The 15697-nt window shown below is 40.7% G+C and overlaps 1 protein-coding gene across 3 annotated transcripts in view; it reads left to right on the top strand.

Moving 5' to 3' along the window:
* Positions 1–15697, top strand: part of hibch (3-hydroxyisobutyryl-CoA hydrolase) — a 40484-nt gene that overhangs the window by 21688 nt on the left and 3099 nt on the right. Inside the window, exons 10-15 of one of the 3 annotated variants that reach the window (XR_001631023.1) lie at positions 1165–1223; positions 5149–5230; positions 12717–12836; positions 12996–13029; positions 13821–14216; positions 14324–14824. Coding sequence is in view for 2 of the 3 variants with exons in the window: in XM_016449956.1 (XP_016305442.1) it covers positions 1165–1223; positions 5149–5230; positions 12717–12836; positions 12996–13029; positions 13821–13936 (411 nt within the window). In the remaining variant the exon portion in view is untranslated. Of the gene's footprint in view, positions 1–1164; positions 1224–5148; positions 5231–12716; positions 12837–12995; positions 13030–13820; positions 14825–15697 lie in introns of those variants that run through there. The other 2 variants (XM_016449956.1, XM_016449954.1) reach the window with 2 other exon arrangements.

The raw sequence follows: 15697 nt of genomic DNA, 5'->3' as shown, positions 1-15697 counted from the left end.
CGTGCTTTCAGATGGAGCAGAATTTACTACACATAGCCGTAGTTCACTGACAAGTTACGCAAAAAAAATCGGCACGGCACCCCAAATCATCACTGACTTTCGTAAACTTCACACTGGACTTCAAGCAGCTTGGATTCTGTGCCTCTCCAGTCTTCCTCCAGACTCCAGACCTTGATTTCCAAATGAAATGCAAAATTTACATTTATCTGAAAAGATAAATGTAAATTGGACTTTGGACCACTGAGCAACAGTCCAGTTCTTTTTCTCCTTAGCCCAGGTAAGATGCTTCTGACATTGTTTCTGTTTCAGAAGTGGCTTGGTAGCCCTTTTCTTGAAGGCGTCTGAGCGTGATGACTCTTGATGCACTGACTGCAGCTTCAGTCCACTCCTTGTGAAGTTCTCCTAAGTGTTTGAAACGGCTTTGTTTGATAGTATTCTCAAGCTTACGGTCATCCCTGTTGCTTGTGCACCTTTTCCTACCCATTTTCTTCCTTCCAGTCAACTTGGTATTTAGTATGCTTTGATACAGCACTCTGTGAACAGCCACCCCATTCAGTAATGACCTTCTGTGACTTACCCTCGTGGAGGGTGTCAATGATTGTCTTCTGGACCATTGCCAAGTCAGCAGTCTTCCCCATTATTGTGGTTTCAAAGAACAAGAGATACCCGGAATTTATACTGTAGGGATGGTCATTTAATGAACCTCAAATGTAAATATTCTAATATTTTGAGATACTGGATTTTTGACTTTCATGAGCTGTAAGCTCTAAGCATCAAAATTAAAACAAAAAAACTTTTGAAATGTTTTACTTTACATGTAATAAATCTAGAATATATGAAAGTTTCACTTTTTGAAATAAGTTTAAAAAAATAATAACTTTTTCACGATATTCTAATTCTTTGAGATGCACCGGTATATATATATATATATATAAACACACACACACAGACACTACCAGACAAAAGTTTTGAATGTTTTCGGAAGATGGTTCTTACACTTATTCTTCAGCTTCAGACACGGCCATGGTGTCTGACAGGACAAAAATGGCCTCACACATACTCACACACAGACAGCTGAGGATTGTAGCTGTCTGGGTTGAAATATAGCCCTGTATATGTGCTTCAGCTGATGTTTAAACACAGACTGCTGTTATGTCTCCTCAGAGCAGTCTGGATGCTGAGAAACCTTTCGTACTGCAAGAACAGACAGAGGCCATTGACAGGTAAACCTAAACGCTCTTCTCTCCTTGCTTTATTGTCATATGCCTAACCCAGAATAGAATGAATCTAAAGCTGTCCCTTGAAATGGAAAACTAACCTTTGGTTAGGTGCTAGATTTTAAGTATAATTTTCAGTCTTATATTGCTTTTGAAATGGCCATGTATGGTTATTAGTGATGATTGCTGAAGTAAATTCCTTCACATAGACCTGCCCCCCTTCGTTACTGTTGCTACATCTGACAAGCCATGTCGCTCTCACGCCACACATCATGATACATCCATGATACAAAACACATCGTGGAGCAAAGAGGAAACTGACAATGCGCCGACAGATAAGAAAGAGCAGGTTACTTCATATGAGACCCTGGACCACAAAACCAGTCATAAGGGTAAATTTGAAAGTCAATTTGTACATCTGAAAGCTGAATAAATAAGCTTTACATTGATGTATGGTTGTTAGGATAGGACAATATTTGACCGAGATACAGCTATTTGAAAATCTGGAATATGAGGGTGCAAAAAAATCAAAATACTGAGAAAATCGACTTTAAAGTTGTCCAAATTAAGTTCTTAGCAATGCATATTACTAATCAATAATTAAGTTTTGATATATTTATGGTAGGAAATTTACAAAATATCTTCATGGAACATGATCTTTACTTAATATACTAATGATTTTTGGCATAAAAGAAAAATTTATAATTTTGACCATACAATGTTTTTTTTGGCTATTGCTAAAAATATACCCAAGCGACTTAAGACTGGTTTTGTGGTCCAGGGTCACATATATGAAACAAAGTAGCAGCTTTCAAATTGTTATTTTTTTTAAGAAATTCAAACAATAAATGCCGTTTTGTGGCTCTTTAATGTGTCATTACAGATCGCTTTAGCGCCTCAGTTCAAGCGGCACGTGAACCGATCATCTCTTCCTCTTTACTAGTTATAACATGAAATAAGCATCAAAGGGTATCTTGTTTCGACAGCGGAAAGACATCATTACACACTATTTTTCAAGTTCAGGGGCCTGATGTATAAACGTTGCGTATGCACAAAATGGGCATGGAAATGTGCGTACGGAATTTTCCACGCACATATCGGGATTTATAAAAAATAAACTAGGCGTAAATATGTGCGCACCGTACGGACACTCTAGACCATGCGTACGCACTCTTTTAATGTGAGCGAAATAATGAAGCAAACAGAATGATTTTAAAGTCTGCTTTACATTTGACATACACATTTAGATTAAATATGACACTCTTAATAATGAAGTTAAGCACTGAAATTTCATGAAATTATTATCTAGAAATTACAACATTTTTATATGAATTTAAACAGAAATATTTGTAGTGTATGTGCTGCTTTCGAACAATTTTTCTGTGGTATGCGATTTCATCTTTTAATCACAGTGAGGATTGCTTGGTGCATGACAATTCTGCTTTAAATTGTGTTCTAAATAGCAAAACTCATGTTCTGAGAAAATACATTTGCGTGAATAATGATCACTGATGTGAACTTGATTCGTCTGATGGATTTGGAACATAGACAGTAACGACAGACATAAGGATGCACTCGTTGATCAAACAGTCCATTGGCTGTAAGATATGCACGTATTATTTTCAAAATGCTTTGTTATTGACGAGGTGAGTCAGGCAATTATTTACACTGCAAAAAAATAAGGTCTATCTCCATTCAAATATAGGCTAACATTCTAAAATATATGTTTACTTTATAGGCAAAATTGCATAAATTTGAATAGCAATGTGATGTCTCAAAAAGCATTTATAGTACATATCTCATATTTTCCTAACGTATTGTACTCTTAACTGCGTTAAACATGGTGTCACGTGGATGGAATATGCATGGAAATGATATGCAGATTACATTATACATATTTAACCTAGGCGTTGTAAGCTCCATATATGGCTATTTCGGGGAGGAGACGGGGTGGAGATGCATGTACGCACAATCTTCCGCTGACTGGATGTTACAAAGGGAATTTTTCGCAGGTTCTGGCATACGCATGGCTTTATAAATCTGAAAACTTTTGTACGTACGCAAAATCTAGCTTTTGTGCATACGCACACATTTAGGATGAAATCTACGTAAAGTTTTATACATGAGGCCCCAGGTCCACTGATGTTAAACTACTCAACTGTCTGGTTTGTTTGTTGGACAAAAATGGATTCGGCGTTATGATTGTTCAGATCGCCTGACAATCAAACTCCCTGCAAAGGGACAATTGACACCTTTTTGAAGAACAAGAATTTATGTGCTTTAAAACATTCATTACACTTGCCCTATAGACTTCCAGTGTAAGTGCACTACATGTTTTTCTTCTGTTTTAACAACTGTGTCAAAATGATCAAACATTTATAATTAAGCCTCAGTGTGAATATTTTTATACTTTATTTTTTATTATTATTTGGTTCACCATTGCATTTCAATTCTTTCTCATGAGATTCTGGAACAACCCACAATAATTCATAATCAGAATTGTAGGTTAACTGTTGATAATTCAGTTTACTGAAAAAGCATACAGAGGACAAAACTTAATTGATACAAAATATCTGTCATTTAAATGACTATACTGTGCAATTTGTTTTTGATGTACACTACCTTTTTTCATCACTCGATCCTTCAGAAATCATTCTAAAATACCGATTTGATGATTAATAAACATTTTTATCATTAACAATTGTACTGCTTAATATTTTTGTGAAATCCATGACACTACTATTCAGCAAGAGCGCATTAAATTGATAAAATATGACCAAGTAATACTTCTTTGCTACTTCACAAGTGATGTTTTTTTTAAATAGTCCTTGATGAATAGAGTTCAAAAGAACAGCATTTATTTGAAATAGAAACCTTTTGTATCAGTATAAATGTCTTTACCATTACTTTTGACATTGAACTGAACTGAGTGGGATGATGACATCACTGAATTCAATGATGAACTGCCTTTAACTGAAAATTGAGTGTTTACTATTATCATTTTGCATTATTGACACAATATTTTCCTAATTAATGCTGTACAGTTGCACAATCTGTATTGTTAAAAGAGCTATATAAATAAAGATGACTTGACTTGACTTAACTTTTGATCAATTTAATGCATCCTTGATAAACAATACATTATAATTTCCTTCCAAAAAAAAAAACTGTGATGACCACAAACTTTTGAACGGTAGTCTATGTTTTTAGCTATATCTCCCAGCCCCAGTATAAATCAGCATTGTATTTAACCTGTATTATTTAAGTATGAATGGCAGTGGCACAATAATTGTGTATTTGCATACTATGACGTGACAGTGTGGAAACTGCGACTCTAAATCATCTGCAGGAGCAGTGTTGGCCTAATATGAGTAGACTTCACACATTTGAAACCGATTAGTTACACTTCTGGCTTTATGTCTGTTTCATTGGATAAGCTTTAGACACCAGCCTTCAGGTGCTGGTAAAACTTGGAAGCTTCCAGCAATTTATGGCACTCTGAAAGGCCCATAATTCCATGTGCAGGGAAAAGTTGGAAAAAGTTGGGTTTGTTGATCAAAGACCTGAAATGATCAGTTTGATAAACATTGGACATGCTCCAAAACTCAGATTCCACCATGACCAGAGCGTGTGCGATGTTGTCTTTATGTCTTCCCTTCCAGGTGTTTGAGCGTTTAGTGGAACAAACTGCCGTGAGCCTATACACCCCTTGTTTACCTGTTTTTGTGGCGTTTGACTCTGCATTGCATATGAGCCTTACATAACGCCAGTTGATGCTGCACTAATTTGCTGTCCCAGGATTAAATCTGATGACTAATTTGGCTTGACTGCTTGAGCATGATGCCGAAAAACTTCCACAGATGGGGTTTGCATACGTGTTTGTGTTTGCAGGACTGGCCCTGTAATTTTTGTTATTGTTCTATTGTTTCAGGCTCTTTTCAGCTGGAAGTGTGGAGGAGATCATGGAAAACCTTAAGAAAGATGGCTCTGCTTTTGCTCTCAAACAGACTGAGGTGCGTCCAGGGATAGTGATTAAACATATTTTAAAAAATAAATTGACCCAAAAGCGAAAATTGTTGTGATTAAAAATTTCAGTCTTGTCCTCACACAAAGCTGTTTAGATATTTCTGTTGTTTTTTATCACTTTGAAATTTTACAACCCTAGTCCTCATTCACTATCATTATATTGAAAAGAATATGACCTTAATGGCCCTTTTGTGTACTACAAAAAAAATTATACAGGTTTGGGACAATATGAGGTGAATAAATTATGACAGTATTTTTATATTTCACTTTTTGGATGAATTATTCCATTAATTAGCAGAGCAAGTTAACATGCAGGGAAACTCCAAATTCAAATGGTCATTTTTTCTAATAATGTCACTGCGAGACGTGGACTCAGTTTGCAGGTGCCAAAAGTCAATTTATTAAACAGTCTTGAAGTTCAAAAAACAAAAAAGAAACAACAAAAAACAATCCAGGCACAGAGCAGCCAGGAACAGATCCAATAGTGCCTCCTGGACAACAAATTCCAAAGGGAAGATCCATCAAAGCAAGACCGTGACAAACTGACAGAGAGGCGGGGAGCTGGTGGCGTACTGGCGGGGAGGCGAAGAAGAGCTGAGACAGAGGAAACAGCAATCGGAGATCGCGAACGTGGGTAGAGCTGGAGGAGGTTAAACGCTGCCTGGAAGCAGGAGGGAGAGGGACAAAACTAAAACTAAAAGATGAAAACAAAACTGGCAAGGTATCAGCACAGCCAAAAACTCGAGACAAGACGGGGTCGGAGCAAAGATTGCACGGAGCACAAAACAACGATCTGACACAAGACAGCACACATAAGGAGGCTAAATAGGGAAGGAGTGATTAACATAATGCAAAGCAGGTGATGGCGGGGGCCAGTAATAAGATAATTAATTGAACAACAAGAGGGCGGGGACGGACACCACGATGACACAGAAGCACATGGTAAGTGTAAACACAACAACACACAACCGAAATAAGGGAAGAACAGACAGATCAGCCGGGGGCGTGACATTACCCCCCTCCCCAGGAGCGTCCCCTGGCACTCCAGGGAAGGACCTTCCACTCTGCCGGTAGAAGTCCTCGATCAGCGACCGATCCAGAATATCCCAAGCCGGGACCCAACTCCACCTCCTCCGGACCGTATCTCTCCCAGTCCACAAGATACTGAAATCCCCGACCTCAACGTCTGACATCCAGCAACCTTCTGACAGTGAAGGCTGGGGAACCATCCACTAGATGGGGAGGGGGAGAGGTAGGGGCAGAAGCAGATGAGTTAAGGCGAGAATGAAACACAGGCTTAACCCGAGAAACATGAAAGACTAGGTGTACCCGACCAAGTGTGGAAGGTAATTTGAGCTTTACCACCACTGGACTCAACACTTTGGTGATCTGATATGGCCCCATGAACCTGGGGGCTAACTTGCGAGAGGCCACCCAGAGAGGAAGGTCCTTGGTTGACAGCCATACTCTCTGACCACATACGTAGCGGGAGCAGGAATTCGGTGACGGTCAGCCGCTGCTTTAGTTCGTTTGAAAACCAGAGCCAAGGCTTCCTCAGCCTTCTTCCAGGTGCGGCGACACCGGCAGACAAAGGCTAAGGCCGACAGAACAGCAGCATCGGGCTTCTGTGAGGGGAACATAGGAGGTTGAAAACCAATGGAGCATTGAAATGGGGACATACCTGTGGCAGCCACTGGCAAGGAGTTGTGGGCATACACAATCCAGGATAACTGTTGGCTCCAAGAACTCGGATTATGGGACGTCAGGCAGCGGAGAACTTGTTCCAGATCCTGGTTTGCCCACTCAGACTGCCCATTGGTCTGAGGGTGAAAACCTGACGACAGACTCATAGAGGCCCCGATCTGCCAGACAGAACTCTTTCCAGAACCAGGAGACAAACTTTGGCCCCCTATCGGAGACCACATCCACTGGAAGGCCATGAATCCGGAAGATGTGATCAACCACCACTTGAGCAGTCTCCTTGGCTGAAGGCAATTTGGGAAGGGGGATGAAATGGGCTGCCTTAGAGAAGCGGTCCACCACCATCAATACTACGGTGTTACCCCTCGATGGCGGAAAACCAGTGACAAAGTCAAGGGCTATGTGTGACCAGGGGCGGGAGGGGATGGGCAAAGGGTGAAGCAGACCAACAGGAGGCTGATTAGAACTCTTGTTCTGGGCGCAAACCGAGCAGGCAAACACAAACTGCCTGACATCCTGGACCATGGATGGCCACCAGAATCGCTGGCGGATGGTGGCCAGTGATCTCCGAACCCCTGGATGACAGACTAACTTAGATGAATGCCCCCACTGGAGGACTTCAGGGCACAACACAGCCGGCACAAAAAGTCTACCCTCTTGGCACCTCTCTCTCTCGTATGGCCTCCAGTACTCTCCTCCACATCTTAGATGAATGCCCCCACTGGAGGACTTCAGGGCGCAACACAACCGGCACAAAACGTCTACCCTCTGGGCACCCTCTTGGCACCTCTCTCTCTCGTATGGCCTCCAGTACTCTCCTCCACATCCCAGGAGAGGGACCCCACCACAATTTCTTTAGGGATAATGGTTTCAACCGACGCCCCCATCCTCCCCGTATCCCTGAAAAGACTGGAGAGGGCATCGGGTTTTACATTTTTGGAGCCTGGACGATACGAGACATCTTGAACCAGCCAAAGAAGAGTGCCCATCGGGCTTGGCGTGAACTCAACATCTTGGCCGAACGGATATATTCCAAATTCTTATGGTCCGTCCAGACCAAGAAGGGCTGTGCTGATCCCTCCAACCAGTGACGCCACTCACCCAAGGCCAGCCTGACCGCCAACAGCTCCCGATTCCCTACGTCATAATTCCGTTCTGCTGGGCTCAGGCGGTGAGAGTAGTAGGCACAGGGATGTACCTTCCCATCTCTAGGGGACTGCTGAGAAAGGACCGCACCTACTCCAATCTCGGAAGCATCCACCTCCACAATAAACTGACATTCAGGGTCTGGAAACGAAAGAGCAGGAGCAGAAATGAATCGGGACTTGAGGTCATCAAAGACCCCCTGAGCTTTCGAATTCCACCTAAACGGTACCTTAGTAGAGGTAAGAGCTGTCAAGGGCTGTCAAGGTCAACCTGACTAAAGTTTCGGATGAAGCGCCGGTAGAAGTTGGCAAATCCCAGAAACCGCTGCAGAGCCTTGCGTGAGTCTGGAGGTGGCCTCTCGGCTACGGCCCTTACCTTAGTGGGATCTGCTTTGATTAGTGTGTACCTGAAGCGAGGGAGAAAAGATTAGAATGTCATCAAGGTACACAAAGACAAACTTGTTAACCATGTCTCTCAACTCGTTGTTGACCAGGGCCTAGAAGACAGCTGGGGTATTTGTCAGGCCAAAAGGTAGCACCCGGTACTCATAGTGTCCCGAAGGAGTGATGAATGCTGTCTTCCACTCATCCCCCTCTCGAATCCGAACCAGATGATAAGCATTGCGGAGGTCCAACTTACTGAAGAGCTTGGCTCCCTGCAGAAGTTCAAAGGCAGATGACATTAAGGGCAGGGGGTACCTATTCTTAATGGTAATGTCATTCAAACCTCTGTAATCAATACAAGGGCGCAAGGAGCCATCCTTCTTCTTAACAAAGAAGAATCCTGCACCAGCTGGAGATGAGGAGGGATGGACGAGACCGGCATCTAGGGACTCTTGAATATATTTGTCCATAGCCTCTCTTTCTGGACCAGACGGAATATAAGTGACCCTTGGGCGGAGAAGGTGCTTGGGAGGAGGTTGATGGCACAATCATACGACCGGTGAGGAGGCAGGGACATGGCCCGGAACTTGCTGAAAACCTGCCGAAGATCGCGGTACTCCTCCGGAACCCCGGGCAGATCAGCCTCCTCCACCTGCACAACAGGAAACACAGCGCCAGGAAAAGAGGCAGAACCCAAACAAGACTTAAAACAAGACTGTTTCCAAGACAAAACTGAATTTCTGGCCCAATCCACGTGAGGACCGTGCTGCACCAACCACGGGTGCCCTAGAACCACTGGGGCACTCAGGGAATCTAGAAGGTACAGCTCGGCTATCTCATGGTGATTGCCAGAGACAGTAAGACTTACAGGGGGGGTGAGGTGAGTGATGGTGGTGATAGGAGAATCATCAAGAGGCCGAACAGAGATAGTAGAAGTAGAGAGGGGGATGGCAGGGATTCCCCACTGCTCAGCCAGGCCGGTGTCCATGAAATTACCACCAGCCCCCGAATCCACCAGGGCCAAACAGGAGTGACTGGAACCTCCAAACTGAACACTCACAGGAAGAAGGGTGTGGGAAGAGTGGGGGAAATTAAGGGGAGATGCGCCCACCAGGATCCCCCTGGCTACTGATGAGCCCTGACTTTTAGCGGGCATTTGCTGACAAAGTGTCCGGCCTTCCCACAGTAGAAGCATAAGCCCCGGGTGAGTCTCTCTTGTTTCTGCTGAGAAGTGAGACGCAGGCGTCCCACCTGCATAGGTTCAGGGTCAGCAGGAGAAGGCGGAGGCAAGACAGAGATGGAGTTGCTGGTCATTTCTCCCATCCTCCAAGAGGTGCGGGCAGTCGATCGTTGGCGACGAAGGTGAAGGCGACTCTCCACATGGAGGGCCAAGTCAACAAGATCATCAAAGCCGTGTGGAAGCTCATAGGAAGCAATCTCATCTTGGATCTACTCATCCAGTCCAGCACGGAATACAGCTCTACAAGACCCCTCATTCCAGTCACAGGCCGCTGTTAAGTTCTTGAACTCAATGGCGAACTCAGTCATTGAACGGCCTCCTTGACGTAGCCGTGCCAGCTGGGCTGCCGCCTCATCACCCCGAGCAGAACGATCAAATAACTTGACCATCTCCTGCCGAAAGTCCTCAAAAGAAGCACAAAAGGGAGCCCAGGCCTCCCACACAGACATTCCCCAGTCACGGGCCCTGCCTGTTAGGAGGGTTAAAACATAAGCCACTTTAGTCTCCGGCGTACCGGCGAGGCTGAAGAGCAAAGACCAGGGAGCACTGAGACAGGAAGGCTCTGTAGGAGTTGGGGTTCCCGTCATAGGGAGGTGGGTTGTTAGCATGAGGCTCAGGGTCATGACGGAGAGAGGAAAAGCCAGCGGTGTCCTCCGCTCTATTAGCTGAAGTCTCACTGCAAAGTTCATGGAGCTGGGCAGTCAGATCAGACAACTGAGCATTTAGGAACTCGACCTCCCGGGACGTGGATGTTAGCTGGGAGGCATGCTGGCCCAAGAGAATGCCCTGCTGGGTAACTGCTGAGCTGGAGGAGGTTAAACGCTGCCTGGAAGCAGGAGGGAGAGGGAAAAAACTAAAACTAAAAGATGAAAACAAAACTGGCAAGGTATCTGCACAGCCAAAAACTCGAGACAAGACGGGGTCGGAGCAAAGATTGCACAGAGCACAAAACAACGATCTGACACAAGACAGCACACACGAGGAGACTAAATAGGGAAGGAGTGATTAACATAATGCAGAGCAGGTGATGGCGTGGGCCAATAATAATATAATTAATGGAACAACAAGAGGACGGGGACGGACACCACGATGACACAGAAGCACATGGTAAGTGTAAACAGAACCGAAATAAGGGAAGAACAGACAGATCAGTATTATTTATATATTTAGGAAATAAATTAATACTTTTATTCAGCAGGGATATGTTAAATTAATAGTGATAGAAAAGATTTATATGATTACAAAATATTTCTATTGTGAATAAATTACATTTCTTTTTAACTTTTTATTCATCAAAGAATCCTAAAAAAAAGTATCTCAAGTTCCAATAAAAATATTAAGCAGCACAGCATTGATAATAAATAAGCATATTAGAATGATTTTTGAAGAATCGTGTGAAACTGAAGACTAGTAATGGCTGATGAAATTTCAGCTTTGCCACCACAAGAATAAATTATTTTTTAAAGTATATTCAAATAGAAAACCCTTATTTTAAATTGTAATATTATATCACAATATTACTGTTTTTACTGTATTTTTGTTTAAATAAATGCAGCCTTAATGAGTACAAGAGACTTTAAAAAAACATAAAAAAAACTTTTTGATCCCCAACTTTTGAATGGTATAGTGTAAACACAAATCAAATTAATATCAAGCAGCTAGTACTTTAAATATCATTTTGCTTTGTTTATATAAAAAAGTAAGATTATATCTTATATTTTGTCCCTGCGTTAAGGCAAGCTGTTTATTCATTCTAACTCCCAAGTGCAAGTGATGTTTTTATGAACCTCATAAAATGACATGGCAGTAGGGAAGGTCGTAGCAAGGTTTGGTTTATTGTTCTTCATACAGGAGTGTGTTTCCATGTCCTGTTCCTGCAGCTGGGTAAAGCGTGTGATGGTTTCTGGGATATTTGGCGAGATAAACAGAATGAGCGCATATGGCTTCTCATTTGAGGTCTGCATGCTCTCTGCTGCATGCAAACCCTCTCTTCTATTGCGTAATGGGCCCTGAATCATATTATACCTCATTAGTATTTCAAAGCCATTCTGTTTTTCCTCCCATAGCGCTACTTTGCCATGCATCACTTTGTTTAGAGTGAGCTGTAGAAAGGAAATTGATGTTTGACATAGTGACGTTTTATTGTTGAATATTTACAGATGCTGTTGCTCAGTGTATGTGTGGACTGTTATTTTTTGAGTGAAATTCTGTTTCCTGCTTTTGTCCTTTCGTGACCTAAACAAAGTTACAATATAAATAATCACAATACCTCATTATACTGTATTATACAAAGTGACGGTGATATAAACAGAACATGCCGTTTGAATTGAATGTGAGGTTTTATGACCAAACAGGTCATGTAAGGTTCTCTCTAAACACAAGGCTGTTTATGGACTGGTCCTCTGCTTATGTGGGGCCTCTTTTATCAACAATACACTTGGCTATTACCCTTGTGTAACCTCCCTGTTCGTACATTTTGGTTATGTGTGGACAGTTTTTAATGTCTTCTCACATTATTTTATTTTATGTTTTGTTTTTAATTGATTGATTGATTGATTGATTGATTGATTGAGAGATAGTCAACTGTTCACAGAAAATTTTAAAATGAAGACTTTGTTCACCCAAAACAACACATTTCTACAGTTTCTGTTAATTTTTGTGAAAAATTCAGCAAAAATCTAGGGGTCTTTCAAGGTCATTGATCAAATCTAAAACTAAAACTAAAAATTTTAAATGAATCTAAAATCATAACTTTAGCTGCTAGACAGTTAATCTGACAGTTAATCTGTCTAGTTCAGATTAACTTCTTTTCTTTTTTTAAACTTAAATTGCATTTTTCAATCCATTTTCATTACTGCCACACAAATTGATATGATCTCTGTTGGCTTTCATGTTGTAAAATAAAAAGATTATACTTTGTTAATACAGTCAGATATTTAAATTGCTATTATTACTGCTATTATTGTCATTATTAAATTTGGGTTTTTGTATTGGATTTTACAGACTCTGTCCAAAATGTCCCCAACCTCTCTGAAGTTAACTTTCCGGCAGATTCAGGAAGGAGCGAGAATGAGTTTGCAGGAGGTTTTGGTGATGGAGTATAGACTCAGTCAGGCCTGTATGGTATGTAATGCAATTATCTGTAAATGCAGTGCTTTATCATTTCATTACCCAAATCAAATCAGCTTAAAGCTGTGTTGGCACATTTTTCACATACCAGTTATTCATTTATGGGAAATATTTGTGTAATTTGTTTCATGAGTTTTTACTCTTGCTTTGCAGAGAGGCCACGATTTTTATGAGGGAGTCAGAGCAGGTAAGATGCACATTTTCTTCGAAAAATTCACATATTAGTTCCTATTGATAAACTGTATATATAAGATGTATCAAATTAGATGTTGGTGTTAAAGAGTTGGTGAATATGTAACCTTATATGTAACCTTGAAGAGTCATTTTCAAAGACATTCAAAATTGTGTAATTTAAAGCAATTTAGGAAGTATAGTGTTCTGCTGCAATAATCCATAAAATGAAGTTTGTAATTTATTAAATTTAACATTTACACATTACATACACATTTCTATCAAATTTGAGCATTGATCTAATATATCTGGAAATATCCCATATGATGTGTCTATGATAAAACAACATTGGAGATTAGTTGTTTCTTTGAATCACGTTCCATTTTAAATTCAAATTACAGCTCCACATCCTGTTTACTTCCTTAGTTAAATTCAAATTCTGGAACTCAATTGAAATTTTCATTATCATTATTAGTCATTATCTTTAAAATTATCATTATTAGTCATTATCATTAAAATTCTGTATGAATGCATATGGAAAAAAAAATATGTGAGTAAAGGTTAAATTACATGTCTGTACATTGTTGATGTTAAGAATGATATAATGTCTGTTATTAGTAATTAGTAATGTCTGTAATTAGTCTGTTATTATAAAGGTTATTTATAGGGTTTTACCTCAAATTAATGTGCTTCTGCACTCATGCAATTTTCTTAGCCAGGTCCACTCACCTAACCAGTTTTTTCCCAGAACAACCCCAGAGAAAATTCAGTGCATAACTGACAGATTTTTCCCCTCTCTACTTGCAGTGCTAATCGATAAAGACCAGAGTCCAAAGTGGAAACCTTCTACCCTGTCTGAGGTCTCAGAGCAGGCTATAGAAGAATGTTTCAGCTCTCTGGGTGAAAGAGATCTCAAACTATAGAAATTCCCCTCAAGAATCCTGTAAGTTGCTTTCACAAGCCTCTGAAATTTATCAAAGAAATCTGCATTGTAATTTCTGTCAGCATAGCTGACGAATGCAAAAATAATCCTGCTGCTTACAGCTAAAGCAAACGTTCCTCTGAGATTTCTACACAGATCCACTGATCCTTGTGATGAAATGAACAATGCTAGTTTCTTAAGGAAATTCAGAGGTTTTGGGTGTTTTCTTTGTGCCATTCCACTGGGAAATGGCATTTAGAGTAAGCTAACAATTGAGAGCAGTCTAGTCATATTTTAAAGGTAAAGTTCATCCATAAATGAAAATTGTGTCTTTTTCACAACTGTATGTGTTGTCATTTACTCAACTTTTTTTAATCTTAGAATGCAGGTCTTTCCCACAAAATTAAAATCAAAGAGTTTCTACAGATATTAGTTTTGGGTTCTGCAGGAAAAAAATAACTGCAAACAGGATAAAAATTACATTAAGTTGAGAAAATAATGACAGAATTTCTGTTTTTGGGTGAACTATAGGACAATACAAATTTACAGCACTCCTCTCAGGGTGAATTTTGTGCTGAGAAGCATATTTTGCATACTTACATACCCTGGCCACGATGGTGGGATTAAAGTATTGTCATGTGATGGATAATATGACTGTTTACTACACAAGCAGTTCCACTGGCCTAGACTAGGGAGTATCAAACCTTTGACAGAATAAATCGGAATGATTTTGAGACAACTGTGATGCCTTGAATTCAAATTATTTTCTTCTTCTCTTCTTTGCTCATATAACTATGTGGGTGTTCATAAAAGGTGTGTGACATATTTGTGCTAAGCAAAACATAAAATGATTGTATTGTATCTCTGTTTTTGATTTTGATAGTAGATATGGCATAAGATTTCAATGTGCCCACATTGCATCAAAATAAAAACAACAGTGTAAAATATCTTCTGTATTCATTGTGAAGTCATTCCAAATTGACTGCCAGACTCAATAGCATGGCAGCGACCAGTTAATCTACTTATTAGTGGTGTTTGTTCAAGCATTGCTCATACTAAGGGTTAGGGATTTAAACAAGCACCCAACTGCAAGTAGTAAAGTCTGGCGCTCGAGTTGTTCCACATTGTGCTACAGTATGGACATGAATGTTACCTCAAATTATGACATTTTGCGGAGAGGACTGCTAATACTTTTTGAAGCAATCAGCTTCATGATTTTCACTTGGTGGATAATAAAACAACATTAAAGTTCCCACAGACTTGCATTGAAGGAGCTCATTTTAAAGGGTTAGTTCACCCAAAAATGAAAATTAGGCTGTGTTTTACTCACCCCCGAGGCATCCTAGGTGTATATGACTTTCTTCTTTCAGACGGATCCAGTCAGAGTTATATTAAAAATTGTCTTTGATCTTTCAAGCTCTATCATTGCAGTCAGCGGTTGTTGCATTACTTCAGTCCAAAAGAAGTTAAATAAAAAGCACCCATGAATAAAAAAAAGTGTCTCACGCAGCTCCGGGGGGTGAACAAAGGCCTCCTGTAACGAATCGATGCGTTTTTGTAAGAAAAATATCCATATTCAAAACGTAATAATCACTTTAATCTAGCTTGCGCCAGCAGTTGTACACAGAAGCAGTTCCGGGAGCATGACGTATGAGGTCAGTGCTGCGCATGCACCGGTGAGTCTCGTGAAAACCAACGTTTGTTTACAGGATCAAAGGAAGCAAAGTTTCCTTACTTTAGCAAAGGAAAACCAGTCTCCTCT

The sequence above is a fragment of the Sinocyclocheilus anshuiensis genome, unplaced genomic scaffold (assembly GCF_001515605.1).
Source record: "Sinocyclocheilus anshuiensis isolate Anshui unplaced genomic scaffold, SAMN03320099.WGS_v1.1 scaffold627, whole genome shotgun sequence".
Lineage (NCBI taxonomy): Eukaryota > Metazoa > Chordata > Actinopteri > Cypriniformes > Cyprinidae > Sinocyclocheilus > Sinocyclocheilus anshuiensis.
This window is presented reverse-complemented; position numbering and strand designations above follow the sequence as displayed.